General features: G+C 43.0%; 2 protein-coding genes across 8 annotated transcripts in view; one reads left to right on the forward strand and one right to left on the reverse strand.

The window, feature by feature from the left end:
* Window positions 1-14,716, reverse strand: part of Stx3 (syntaxin 3) — a 51,418-nt gene that overhangs the window by 15,088 nt on the left and 21,614 nt on the right. For 6 of the 7 annotated variants that reach the window (XM_031389781.1, XM_031389786.1, XM_031389787.1 and 3 more), the window contains exons 3-8: window positions 7,636-7,735; window positions 5,602-5,676; window positions 4,183-4,250; window positions 2,410-2,518; window positions 1,342-1,415; window positions 1,046-1,180 (exon numbers count right to left, since the gene is read on the reverse strand). In XM_031389781.1, the coding sequence (XP_031245641.1) occupies window positions 1,046-1,180; window positions 1,342-1,415; window positions 2,410-2,518; window positions 4,183-4,250; window positions 5,602-5,676; window positions 7,636-7,735 (561 nt within the window). Of the gene's footprint in view, window positions 1-1,045; window positions 1,181-1,341; window positions 1,416-2,409; window positions 2,519-4,182; window positions 4,251-5,601; window positions 5,677-6,082; window positions 6,129-7,635; window positions 7,736-14,716 lie in introns of all 7 variants that reach the window. The other variant, XM_031389782.1, reaches the window with a different exon arrangement.
* LOC116103598 (60S ribosomal protein L30-like) lies at window positions 13,629-14,118 on the forward strand. Its single transcript, XM_031389790.1, has one exon. The coding sequence runs from the start codon at window positions 13,713-13,715 to the stop codon at window positions 14,058-14,060; it is 348 nt and encodes a 115-aa protein (XP_031245650.1). The 5' UTR covers window positions 13,629-13,712; the 3' UTR covers window positions 14,061-14,118.

Below are 14,716 nucleotides of genomic sequence, written 5' to 3' on the forward strand. Positions count from 1 at the left end.
AGTGGAAGGAGAGCACCAAAGGGCAGAGAACTCATGAAAAACTGGTTAGCCATGCTCAGGTTCAACTACATTCTGTGGTCTACCTATCAAGCAAGCATTTCCAGTTCTGTCCCAAAGGCCCAACAGCTGGAAGTTCCTGGCGAAAGCTGCTTAGCACTGTGACCCTACATGACACCTAACTCTATCCCAAGAACCAGGGACCAACAATCTGACAGGAATTAATGCCATATGCAAACAATATCGAATTCCACTCCCAAGCAGGCATGCCTGGGGATGAATTGTCAAGTATCACGTGTTTTTATATTCTTTCAGTAAAATATTCTTTTAATAAAAAATTCTTCAATCATGTCTACTGTTGATTCTTTGCAAAAAGTGCCAAAATGCTCAGGAAAAGAGAAGTGTAAAAGCAAAACTGGAAAAATTAATTAACTTGCTTTTAATTTCTATGGTGAATTAGAAGGAAAGAAAAAGCTTTCAGTAAAATAGTTCCTATCAGTAGACTGTCAAGGCATTGCCAATAAGACCTCCTTTTTATTTTTTTAAGAAGATAAAACTTGTTCTGTATTAGAAGATAACCCTGAGCTCCTAATCATCCTGCCTCCATCTCCTAAGTGCTGAGATTATAGGTATATGCCACTATGCTTGGTTTGTGCAGACCTAGGTCAGAAGACAGCTTGGACCCAAGGCCTTATGAATGCTAGGCAGGCATCCTATACTCAACTACACATTCCCCAACCAAATAGCCCATGTCTTTAATTTTAAAAAGGGAAAAGAAAACAGTGATATAGCTGAGCAGACTAGGTTCTGTCAGGACATGAAACTTCACTACTAACTAGAATCACTGTGAAAGTAAAGTACAGGCAAGAAAACAAGACTGAGGTGGCTCAAGGTGCCAGCACTTGATAGATAAAAATGCACACCTCTGCCTCAGACACTAGAATTCTGTTGCCCCATGAGGAAAATTCTCTATCCCCTGCCCCACCTGACCCCCAACATGCCATTTATGGTTCACAAGGAAATGCCTGCTTTCCTACGTGTGAGCTACCTGATTCTCCACTAGCATGGCGATGTCCATAAACATGTCGTGGAGCTCCTTGATGCTGCTCTCCAGCCTCACGATGTCCTTGTGCCGACCCTCAATCTCACTGAGGGCTTGCTTGGAAATCTGGGAGTCAATGATCTACAACAGGTCCCATACAGACAGGCTGTCAAGCACCCTAGTAACAGACTGGCCCCTGCACACCCCTCACGGTCCACATAAGTTCCCTCCCCTGCAGAGCTGCAAGTGCAGCCCACATGGGCTCATCTCTGTCCACTGAAGTGAGTGCCTTGGTCACTCACCCCAGAAGTGAAGATGGCTGGGTTGCCACTCTCCAACATCTCTTCCAGCTCCTCATCAGTTGTCTTCTTGCCAGCTTTGTAATAAAAGAAATACATGAAATATAAGCTCAAAGTACAATTCCACTAGCAGGTTCCTCCCACACACTGTCCCCAACAACCTCCCTACTCTTCTGACTTCTCTTCTGACTCAATCCATCTTTAACATTATCAGTAATAATCTCCACCCTCAGCACATATTCCAGCTCAGACTTCCTATTAGCCCAACCACCATACCATAGAGCCCAAGAGCCTCATGACAGTGCACAATTTGTGGGCAGCCCCCCTTCAACATTACACTGCAGCTTCAAACACACCCTCCTTCCAACCCTGGACAACTTGCCACTTCTAAACAAACACATCTGCGTTCTCTTGATAGCATCTTTGTTCACATAACTTCTCTCACTTGAAGCCATTTGCCCTGTAGGGTCTACTTTTCCATATCACTAAATTCCTAAACAATATAGCTTTATTAATTTTTTTTTTGTTTTCGTTTTTGAGACAGGGTTTCTCTGTATAGCCCTCCTGGCTGTCCTGGAATTTACTCTGTAGACCAGGCTGGCCTCGAACTCAAAAATCTGCCTGCCTCTACCTCCCAAGCGCTGGGATTAAAGGTGTGCGCCACCACCACCCGGCTAGCTTTATTAATTTTTTAATTCTTCACAGCAACTAGCATGACACCTTTTTTCATAAATGTACTTTTTTTTTATAAATGTACTTTTTAATTTAACAGCAAAATGATGTAATGAGTTCTCAGAAGGCCAACTATTTATTGGATTCCCCTGAAGGTAAGGTAAGGGCTGGATCCCATAAACAGTAAAATTCCTTGGCTCAATAAATGTGCCACTTTTCAACCTAGGATACTGTATTACAGATCAATCAATCCATAGCATCTGCTCCGTGCTTGAGTGCTGAATAGAATAAAGAAGGCACAAGCAGCAGGGTCATTGTTGCTTCTCCCAGAACTCAGGATGGACAACCACATAGCAGGAAAAGGTGGGGACAACTACTGGCCCGACTTCAAACACATACTAATTTCAAGCTGCCGTTGGATGCGCCCTTTGCTGCGTTCACGGAAGTCCACCTGAGCCTCGTTGTACTTTGTCATCACCTCCACAAACTTCCGGGAAAGGACGGAGTGCTATGGGAACAATGTTAAGTGAGTAGACCCCCAGGAGATGGTGTAAAACTCTATCCCACCTTAACACAGCCAAGTCTGTAGCAGTCATAGGCTTGGAACCAAAAGATCAAAATGCAAAACCCAGTTTTGTTTTCCTAGTTTGTGGGAAGCATCCACTGCCACTTTCAATGTACAATCTCCACTACTCATTTCCTTCTTTACTGAAGTCACGTGATAATTTTTAGTCAAAAAGAGAGAATTACTGAGAACCTGAGAGCCCAGTATCATTTTCCACCATAACGTTGGCTAAAGTTGTCAACTACACTTCCCATAAGCAGTACCTGCCAAAGATCCTCCAGTTCGTATGCCAAATGACAACCTCAAGGTTCCTTGCTTACAAATAAACATTTTCTCTCAACAGACCTTAATAATAACTTTTATTCCTTGCCCACCTCACAGCATCAAGCTTACTTATTTCTCTTTTTACCAAACACACTACTACCATGTAAATTCAGACTAAATCATTACAAAAGTCTAACTTGGGACCTACTAGCCTCTTGCCTTTTCCCCACTCATATCCAAAGGACTATCCTATCCCCCTAGCTGGTGTGTCGACTGAAACAAATGATGGGCAGCTACTGGATCAGCTCTAAATTCCCTCAACTAGTATTTAAAGACTTGGAGTGTAACATTACATTATCTGCTGGAAATTTAGCATCTGCTACCCAACAATACACTCTTCTCAAGGTAGGTATTCCCATTACATCTGTCCTGAATTCATCCCAATACTGAAGCTGCCACTTTCATACCACTGCCACCAACACCACTCTCTGCTGCTACCAACTCACTCTCTCTCTCTCTCTCTCTCTCTCTCTCTCTCTCTCTCTCTCTCTCTCTGTCTCTCTCTCTGTCTCTCTCCCTCTCCCTCTCCCTCTCCCTCTCCCATTCCCTCTCCCTCTCTCTCTCCCTCTCCTAATATCATTTCTTACATCTCTCAAAAAAGGAAGCTCTGCCTCCTGAGCCTTTCTACACTGCCACTCCTGCTTACCCAAGGCCACTGGCAATTCGCCATGAGATCTTTCAACGATGTAATGACCATGGATTCAATTATGCCTTCTTACATTGCTTTCCTGCTATACAATATTTACTGTACCACTTAAACATCATGTCAGGTTCCTCCCTCCTTTTTTTCCTGTTCCGTTTTTGTTTTTTAATGTTCTCACACTATAACTCAGGCAGGGTAGCCTTGAACTCTCAGCAGTCCTCTTGCCTCAGCTTCAAAAGTGTTGGGATTATGTGAGGCAGCCACCATGGCCAGGTTCTCATAGGACAAGGATCATGTTTTTGATGGCTCCAAAGTGCCTGATCCCAAACCAGGCGACTCTAACTAACAATCCTAAGAAGACATCAATCCGTTTCTTGTCCTGTAAAACAAGGCAGTGTTGAAGATGTGTTCCAAAGAGTCTAGGGGAGTACTTTAGGGACCTCCTTTAGAATGTGAGAGAGGGCCAAAGGGGAACACAATGGGCCCTGGCCACTGCTTCAGCCTGGATGGTTCCCCTTTCCCAGTTCCTCAAACTAAGTTCCTATACAATAGAATCTTTTTTTTCTCAAATGCACATGATAAAAATAATAATAATTTTTTAAAGTGGTGAAAATAATTGTTAAACCAGAAACAAAGTTACCTGGGACTTTCGTATCCGAAGGTCTGCTGATGATCGGACCTCATCTTCCTCAATATGCTTCTCCATGCCTGCAGTGAGAGGATTATTCTAGCAATATATCCACCTTCCTTCTACACAGACCCTATTCTACACAGACCTACTTACCCATCCTTACACACAGGGACTATGAAGATCACAATCTTCAGATTGTGTCCACATGCTATTGGATCACAGGGAGATCCAATCACAAAAGATCAGTGTCCACCCCACTAGCTACACACTTGACCTCATCAGCTTGTGCTACTGCCAGGTCTCAGCAACACAACTAATAGTTCAGTTCAGGCCATCAAGAGACTGAGACTTAAATCCCTACCCTGCCATGGACTAGCTGTGTAAGAAGAGGAAAACCATGTAACTCTTTCAACCATCTGTCCTCTTGTTTATAAAATGGAAAAAGTAGCAACAGAGGCTGGGCACCTTTCGTGTGAAATGCTTAGAAATAGGAGTGTTTCAGATTTTGTCAAAATTGGAATGTTTGCATATATATGATGTTAAGGATGACAGACATGACTCATTGTGTCTAATAGATACCTTAGGGCTTAGAGATAATTTAGGACTACATTTTTAGTGTACTTGTGAGGCTTAGTATGAAATTTTCTTACAGTGTCATGTGATTACTCAAAAGGTTTCAGATTTTGCAATATTTTGAATTTGGAAATTTTGGATTAAGGATGTTCAACCTGAACCTCCTTAAAATACCAAAGCAAAGATCAAACAAACTGCTTAACAAGGGGGCAGTGACATTAACACTATTTCTGGAAGCTGTCTTCCTCTCGCTATCCATTAAAGTAACTGTTGTAATTTATTGGGGAAGGAAGAAATAATACTGATTGCCTCTCTGACCAATAGCACATACTCAGCAAGTACTCTGACAGGAATATGGATTACAGCTGTGGAACTAAGCAAGAGTTTGAGATCCCCAGGAGGATTAAATCTATGACAGTGACTTTACTGAACTGTGCTCCAAAACCAGGAAGGGAAGCAGGAATGAGAAGCTATATCGAAAGAGATGTCTGCCGACTGAATTGATAGACCCTGCGCCTATGTCTCTGCAGTTACCTCTCAAATGTACATGGGTGCTGGAGAAGCAGCAGGAGAGAACTGAAGGACTAAGCTAAAATAACCATGCAGGGGTGGGAAGCACACAATCACTCCCACTTCCCAACTGCAATGCTGGGGTTTCCAACTACAGTGAGAACTCAAGAGATGATAAATGTCTAAGGATACAGAAGGTCAGTCCAGTGACAGTGCCCAAGCCTCCAGTAAAAATAGGACAAGTGATGTCACTCCCGTTGGGATGACTAGTAGGCGAGAGGTGAGCCCTGAGAGGCTGTATCTGGCTGTGGTGGAGACTGGCTTTTTTCTGTGTTTCCTTCTTACTCTTCAGCTTGTTCCGGACGTTGTTGGCTCTTTTCTTGATCTCAGTTGTGAGCTGTTCAAGGTCATCTTTGGTTTCTGGGTAAACATAAGAGGCAGGCTCAGTTAGAAAAGAGGGCGAACTGCTCTGCAAGCTACATCAGTCAGCAGATGAGGCAGAAACTCTCAGATGCCCACTGCCACTACAATGTTCATCTCACTGTGCTTTTTAGAATCTACCACTACAGTCACAAAGAATTTTTTTTTTCTTTTTAAAGCATTTTCAGACTAAGGAAATAGCACAGTGGTAGATCACATGCTTAGCATGCACCATACAATGCCTAATATCCAAAATAAAATTATTAATTAACTAAATTAAAAGACATATTTTGGTACCCTATTCCAGACCTAAAGAACCAAATACAGGGTTAGAGCATAGGATTTGCTTTTTTAAAACAAGCCTCCTCAATCCAAGTCATGCTTTTAGAGGAATTAACTTGTTTACCATGTGAGCTCAATCTCAGGAGATAGGAGAGGATTCCATGGAAGTTCTAGGGAAAAGAAATTTCAACCAAAGCCCATTAATTTAAATAAGGCAAGTATTTATGAAGTACCTACTACTACATGCCCAGAGCTGTCCCAGCTGACGCATGCATGGAGCACTGTACTCATGGTGGGAATATGGAACAAAATTAACAATAGCTACAACCATTCATTCCAGAACCATCCTTTGGTACCTCCATCCTTGGAACTGAGTAAAAAAATAAGGGACCAAAGAGAAGATATAGATTCAGCCATCAAGGGGCTGAGTCTGGCAGGGGATGAGGAGGAAGTTCATCAGAAATCTTGATATGTAGTGTAAAGTCTGGCTTAAGTTCTGAGGAAAGTATGTATGGGATGGTTGTGGAGAAACCATAACACAGTCTCAATGAACTTGGAAGAGCCCGAGCCCCTAAGGGCAGAGATAGTGAGTTAGTTAGATAGATAGATAGATAGATAGATAGATAGATAGATAGATAGATAGATAGATAGATATTCAAAAAGAAAGACTACAGCTTAGCTAGGTAGCCAAGGAGACTAAGCAGGAATCCCAAGAAGAAGGAATGCTATATAAAGAGCATGAAGAACAAGGAATGTTTGAGGACTAGCCAGAGGTTAATGTGAGTAAAGTCAGCAAGATGGGCAGGAGTGGCAGGGAAAAGGTGGAGAGAATGGTGGGAACAAGAGGAGATGATTCCCATATGCTCTGCTGAAGTGTTCCAGTTTTAATCCTCGGGAACTGGAGAGCAACTGAATAGTCGCTTTTCTTAGGAACATAAATACAGGGCTGGAGATGGCTCAGAAGTTAAGAACACTGCTCTTCCAAAGGTCCTGAGTTCAATCCCCAGCAACCACATGGGAGCTCACAACTATCTGTAATGGAATCTGATGTCCTCCGCTGGTGTGTCTGAAGACAGCTATAGTGTACAGATGTATATTAAATAAGTATTTTTTTTAAAAAAGGAACATAAATACAGTGCTAAACTGTATTCACCAAATATAGAACAAAAGTTTGCCTCGGCAGCAGTAACATATGCAAGGTAAGAGGCAGAAGGGTCTTACTCTAGCCATTTCAGAATACCTTGTAGGAAAAGAATGAATAAAAATATACTTGATCTGGTCAGATTCTGGAAGGGGGCCTGAAAATATACTTGAGTCAGAAGAACACAAACCAAGGCACAAAGCTGGGATGGAGCGTTGGGTGTGTGAGGAGGATCAGTAAGAGGCACTGCTAGTCAGAAGTACAAGCTGCAAGGCAGAAGAGGCTGGCCAATGGTTCCAGCGGGACTATGAAGAAAAGAGCTGATAGTAAGAGCTTAGAAGTGTGTGTGTGTATGTGTGTGTGTATGTGTGTGTGTGTGTGTGTGTGTGTGAGAGAGAGAGAGAGAGAGAGAGAGAGAGAGAGAGAGAGAGAGAGGTGATGTATGCTCCCCTGCTGTTCCCAGAGCAGAGAAAACAAGCCTGTCTCAGCCCCAATGCCAAGAGTCAATAGAGTAACTCAACTCAGTCAACACTCACTTGGCTCTGGGATCGGTGCAGAGAGAATGATACTGTAGAGTTTCTTAGCTTCCTCCACGTGCTCCGAGATCTTGTCAATGTTGAGACGTGTTTCCTCGATCTATAATCAAAAAGACATCAGCCTTCACCATCAAAGAGGGAAAAAATGTCCCCTCCTGAAAGGAATGCTTAGCAGAGCTTCCTGCTGCAAGCTGTCTGTCTTCTGTGTTTGTGGAAGAGCATTAAAAATGTTCAGCTGTCCTGGGAGGGCCTTCTCCACTGTCCAGTAAATTAGTCCATAAAGAACAGTCATTAAAATCCCACTCCTCCCCCACTCCGCACTCACCTTGAGGGAAACAGTGAAGACAACCAGCAGAAGTAACTGCAAACAGTGTAAGGAAGAGGCCCCAAGGAAGAGTAGAAGAGAATGAGCATAGGGCAGGGGGAAGGAAAACATGAAAGAGAACAGAGCAAACACAGAAAATGAAAACCAGAGAAAGGAGTAAGAGAGAAGAGAGGCAGATGAAGAAGACAGGGGCTGGGGAAAGAAAGAAAGAAACTCAGCAAGGCCATATTAGAACACAGCCAGGTTCCTCCTGGACACGTGTTTCTGTGAACCAACACTTACAAGCTAACCCCAACGCTGATCAGAACCCAGAATTACAGCCTTGGGCCATTTCTGCACATTTTGAGGTTCCTGTCTGCACAGGTGTGTGCCATAAAGCATTCTGGTTTATGACAGAACACCATCAGAGGACACTGTTGCATGAGTACTAAGTGTACCTCAGCTCCCTCCACAGGCACCAGCTGCCTGGGCACCATGGGCCTTGAAGCAGATCACAGTAGGGACAGCAGATACAAAAGAGACCTCAGCACCCAATGTGCCTATCGGCTCATCCCAAAGGGAAGAGGACATTAGCACTACAGTAATTAACCAACAAGAACCTGGTCAGCGACACAACACAATCTTAATGTATAGAATGCAGATTCAAAACACAGGAGGCTGGCTTCCAGTGCCTGTCTTCTCCAATGGATGGATCGTGTCTTTTTAAAAACCTAATTAAACTGCTCCAAAATAATAGCAAAGATCAAGCTTGACCTTTCTATCCTTCACATCAGCATTTTTGCCACTCAAAGGATTTCTTTCCCCCTCTACAAATATGCTGGCTTAGATGTACCATAGTTTCACTGCAAGATTATTACTTAAAAATGTAAAATATTAATGTAATCATATTAGAGTATAAATAAACATGTATAACTACTCAAGTATTTATACAGCATTTCAATAGTTAGCAAAAAAATTTAGGAGTATATTAGTATTATTATTTAAAAGTTTAATAAGTTATAGGTCTTACCAGGTATGATGACATATGCTACTGCCTGTGAACACTGGTGGTCTCTAGACCACCCACCCCTGCCTTTCCCCTTTCTCTCCTTGAGCTTTGAGTCAGTTTTATCTTGAAAATGTTCATCTTTCTGAAGGATGAATTTCTGAACTTCAGAGTATCTCTAGGTGACAGCTGCATGTGATTTCCTCTTGTGCATTCACCAGATCATCAAACAAATCATTGGGTGGGGAGAAACTTTGTAGGAACTGATAAGTACTTAATCTTAAAAGCATGTGTTTGACATTACCCCAAATTACCATATATTTAGTCAATGCTCAGCCCTTTGCAGTAATTTTGTGAGGTCACCATCACTGTGTGCTTTCATGAAAAAGAACTGAAGCAGAGGCTTCAAACCAACCTTCAAATAAGAGGAAACTGAGGTTTGAACCAAGCATCCAGACCCTGTCTTCCTTGTCCACAGGTAAGGACCACAGTGGAAGTCTCCTTCTCTGTTAATAAGCTCATGTACATTCATTCACCCCACATCAGGTTGATGTACATGTCCAACCCATATCCTGTAAGATTTTGGCAAAGCCAGGCATAGCTGCACATGCCTGTTGACCCAGCATTGATGGGCAAAGACAGACAGCTCTTAAAAGTACTGGCCACCAAGACCAGCCAAAACAGTGAGTTTCTGGTTCAGTGACAGCCCCTATCTGAAGACTATAGTAAGCAGAGAGTGACAATGTGCTCAAGAGGGACTGGACAGCTGAGTTGGGCATACGACATGTGCTGTTGTTGACCATCAAGTGCCTGCTGATCCACCCTAACCCAGAGTCTGCACTTAATGAGGAGGCAAGCCGCCTGCTTTTGGAGAACTATGAAGAGTATGCTGTCCGGGCCCATCTGCTCAAAGAAATCCATGGGGGTGCATGTAGCATCAGCAGCGGGAAGGCTGAGGCTACCGGGACCTGGCCAGTGGGGCTTCAGCCTCCTCTGTTGATCCTATGACCCCAGGGGTCCTAGGAGGAGCTGAGGGTCCCATGCCAAGAAACATGCAGGTGAGCGAGATAAGAAGCTGGCAGCCAAGAAAAAGTCGGACAAGAAGCGAGCACTGAGACGACTGTAGTGGGGCTCTTCTCTCTCCTTCCCTCCCTTCTGTTCTGTCTCCTCCCACTCTGCCTCTAAGTTATTTAAATTATGGCTGGGGTGGGGGAGGGAGTTGAGGGGGCACCAGAACCTGGATTTGGTTTTCTAAATAAAAAGCTGGAAAAGCAAAAGAAAACAAACAAACAAACAAACAAACAAAAACACATACTGCTCTGACTCATACATGCATGTTCATGGATGCACACTCATATGTATACATACACATGAAAGAGAGAGTTGTCTGATCACAACTCCCTATCATAAGTATACAGTGAACAGAAGCATTGCTGATGGGTTGGGAAAAACCCAAAAGTGAGTTTTTCAACTCACTACTAAATTCAAGGCTAGTTCATCTCCAGTGCCCTTTTACTATATATTGATTTTCAGACTATATACCAATGATCTGCCAGCAATATGAGACTCTATATGATACAATTAAAAAATAAAAATAACAAGCAGAGCAGGTCCAGGGTTCAGCTCCACCTCTTAGCAGTTTTATGACCTTGAACAAGCTTACACTTTATGTAAGCTTCATATATGTTTCATTATGTACATCAAGTACATAATGAATGTTAAATGATAATACTAAACACAAACAGCAGTAATAACCTCTTGTTATATGCTACACCTTTAAAAGTGTGCTACACCTTTAAAAATGTGTCTTGTTTAATCCTACAGCACTCCTAGTGTCCTCAGTAGTCATTTACAGAAACCTAAGGACACCAGGTCACCCACCCACTCTTGATGGTAGGTACTGCCAATTAGAATGACCACATGATACTAACCAGGCTCATCTAACTGAAAGGAGGAAGTTGGTTTTGTCTTTTTCCATTCCCACACATATATTTGTGTTATGTGTGCATGTGTTTGCAAGTGTATGAGCACATATGGGTGTGTCTTAGTAAGGATTTTATTGCTGTTAAGAGATACCATGGCCAAGGCAACTCTTATAAAGGCAAACATTTAACTAGGGCCGGCCTACACTTTCAGAAAGTCAGTCCATTGTCATCATGAGAAGCAGCATGGTACTGTGCAGGCAGACTTGGTGTTGGAGGAGCCAAGAGCTCTACATCTTGATCTGAAGGCAGGCAGGAGGAGACTGTCTTCTGCAGGCAGCCAGGAGGAGGGTCTAGATCACACTGGCCAAACTTGAGTGTGTGTGTGTGTGTGTGTGTGTGTGAGAGAGAGAGAGAGAGAGAGAGAGAGAGAGAGTGTGCACATGCGCGCGCGTGTGTAACTTAACTTTAAAGCCCCACCTCCACAATGACACACTTATTACCAAGGCCATACGTCCTCCAGTAAGGCCATATCTCCTAATAGTGCCACGTCCCATAGTCCAAGCATATTCAAACCACCACAGGTAAATGTGCATGTGTGAACACATGTGGAAACCTGGGATTGATGTTGGGAATCATCTTCAATCCCTAAAACACCTTATTCATTGAGGCAGGGTCACACAGGCAAATTTTGTGTTCACAGACATGGCTGCTGGCTCTGGGGATCCCCTATATTGTGGGGAGCCGCAGCTGCCACCCTATATACATATATACTGAACACCTGGTCTCTGGCCAAAGCAGAGAGCATTGATAATCAAGCCATTAGTTGGAGAAGCTGAGTGCCTCCAGTTTGTGACGCAAGCTGGTATGAATTTCCTGCAGCCTATCATGCTTTGTCACGTAGCTAATGCTGATTGGGACCAGGAAAAGTATTTAACCTGTGAAGGCTGGAGATTACTAGTTTCTACTAGAGAGAGGATTATTATGAGCCAGACGGTGGTGGTGGCGCACGCCAGTAGTTCCAGCTACTCGGGAGGCTGAGAGAGAGATTATAGAGATACTAGATGGGCGTCGTCGTGGACTTCTGAGGAGATTAGAGAGACTGCTAAAGACTACTACTAGAGATACTAGATGAGATTAGAGATATTATTAAGAAGTAAAATAAGGGTTCCTGAATAAAATCTGCTTGGAGAAGGGCTCATGTTTGCCTCCTTATTTCCGCTGGACGGAAAGGCGGCTTACACTATATCTGTCTTCTGAGGCTAAAATTACAGGTGGAAATCATACCTACTTGCATTTACATGGGTTCTGAGAATCTGAGCTGTATCCTCATACTTGTGTGGCAGTGCTTTGACCACCAAGCCATCTCCCCATAGCAGGCATAATGGCCTCTTCCCCCAGACCTAATTCTCCAGTGTAATTGAATTAGAAAACAGAAACCGGAGAAAGTCCTGGCAGACTGTGGCTGGGTGAGGTGAAAGGAAATGCAAAATGTTTTGCTTATCTGCTTAAAAATTAGTCTCTGCCAAGACTTCACCCAGCACTTGAACGGAACAGATGTGGAGGCCACAGCCAAACATTAGGTGGAGCTTAGGGAGTCCTGTTGAGGATGGAGAGGAAGGATTGGAGAAACTAGAGGGGACAAGAACACACACAGCACACAGAATAAACTGGCTGGGACTCATGAGAACTTGAAAGATCAGGGAAACTGTAGGGGTCTGACCCAAGTCCTCTACATGTGTGGTGCGGCTGAGTAGCTTAGTGTTCTTGTGGAAATCCTAACAGTGGGTTCAGGGTTGCCCCTGAATCTTTGCCTACTTGTGGAGCCCTTTCTCTCCTACTGGGTTGCCTTTCCCAGCCTTAATGAAATGGTATGTGCCAGGTCTTATTGTCATGCTGTGTCTGATTGATATTCCTGGGAGGTCTGCTCTTTTCTAAGGAGAGGGAGGGAGAGGACGGAGACTTGGAGGAGCGTGGAGTGGGGATAAAGAGGCTGTAGGAGGGAAGAGTGGGGAAACTGTTGTCGGGATGTAATATGTGAGGAAGGAAAAAAATAGAGTAAAATAAAATAATAAAAAAAATTAATCTCTGCCTCTCCTAAACTCCCAAGCCCCTAAAGGGTTTTATGAAGACTTAGACTAGTGTTCCAACTTCTTTTTATGAGTGAAAAGAATGACTGCAGAGTTGTGCTGACCAATAAAAACAAGTTTTCTAAGACAATATTCTCAAATCAACTAAGTTGAAACACCAATCTTCCCCAATCAGGAGTCAACCATAAAAAGAACACAGTGAATAAGGAGATACAATGTTGATGGGGATGTGGATAGTATAGCCACTATGGAAATCAGTATAAAGGTTCCTCAAAAAGCTAAATTCAGACTTGTGCATGACCCTACTACACCATTCCTACAAATACACCTGAAGGAAATAAGGTCAACATGCAGCAGGGATACTGCACGCCCATGTTTACTGCTGCAATATTCACAATTAGCAAGATATAGCATCAGCCCAAGTACCTATGACCTGATAAATTGATTAAAAATGTGTATATATAAGAACATTGTTGAGACAGAAAGAATAAAATATTATTTGTAGGAAAGTGAATGGAACTAGAGGTTATCATGTTAAGGGGGGAAAATCATGTTAAAACAGTCTCAGAAAGTCAACTAGGTATATTTTCTCTCAGAATTTACACACACACACACACACACACACACACACACACACACACACACGACATGAAAGTAGGTGAGTCACTATTAAGAACTTAAAAGAGCTTTCTCGCTACCCGGCCATCTTGGCGGCTGATCTTGGTTGGGGGTTGTCCCGCACCTAAGGCAGGAAGATGGTGGCCGCAAAGAAGACGAAAAAGTCTCTGGAGTCGATCAACTCTAGGCTCCAGCTTGTTATGAAAAGTGGAAAGTACGTGCTGGGATACAAACAGACTCTGAAGATGATCAGGCAAGGCAAAGCGAAGTTGGTTATCCTCGCCAACAACTGCCCAGCTTTGAGGAAATCTGAAATAGAGTACTATGCCATGTTGGCTAAAACTGGTATCCATCACTACAGTGGCAATAATATTGAATTGGGTACAGCGTGTGGAAAATACTACAGAGTATGTACACTGGCTATCATTGACCCAGGTGATTCTGATATTATTAGAAGCATGCCAGAACAGACTGGTGAGAAGTAAACAAGAACGTTTTCCTTTAATAAAACTTTGCCAGAGCTCCTTTTGAAAAAAAAAAAAAGAACTTAAAAGAGGGACCACAGTAGAAAGCAAGGGCATAGTATACACATACATGACATATAAATCTGCTAATCTGTATAATATATACATTTTTAATGTAGCTCCCAGCAATAATGAGCAAAATGCACAAAAGGAGGTAGGAAAGACAGGTCAAAAGCAAACTGACAAATGACTAGGCAAAACTTGCCTGCCTCACTAACTAAGAGCCTAGAAATCAGAATCTACCAGCTTGCCTACCCGCCCTGAATGCAATACTCTTCTGAAAGAGTAAGAAGTTCTTAATCTGCTAGATTTAACCCTAATGCCTAGATTTCTATATTACAATTACTTTGAAAGGTCCTAGCTCTAACAAAACTTCAAGCCCAAACAGCAAATCCCTGCTCTTCAAGATTAGGGCCTCTGTATCTCCTACTGCTCCATCTACACACACCCTTACCTAACCCTCAACCCCACCCCGCCCCAACCTAGCTATGGAGAGCTTTGGGTGTTAAGTGAAGATCACTTCAAATGTTAGGGCTGTGTTTCTCATCTCAGACTACATGACAGACCTCATGGTATCAAACATACCTTCTGCTTATTGAATGTATGGCTACAATTAG

The sequence above is a fragment of the Mastomys coucha genome, unplaced genomic scaffold (assembly GCF_008632895.1).
Source record: "Mastomys coucha isolate ucsf_1 unplaced genomic scaffold, UCSF_Mcou_1 pScaffold21, whole genome shotgun sequence".
In the NCBI taxonomy this organism is placed as follows: Eukaryota; Metazoa; Chordata; class Mammalia; order Rodentia; family Muridae; genus Mastomys; species Mastomys coucha.

Coding starts and splice junctions, on each gene's coding strand:
- LOC116103598 (XM_031389790.1), top strand. CDS start 13,713: ATGGTGGCCGCAAAGAAGACGAAAAAGTCTCTGGAGTCGATCAACTCT.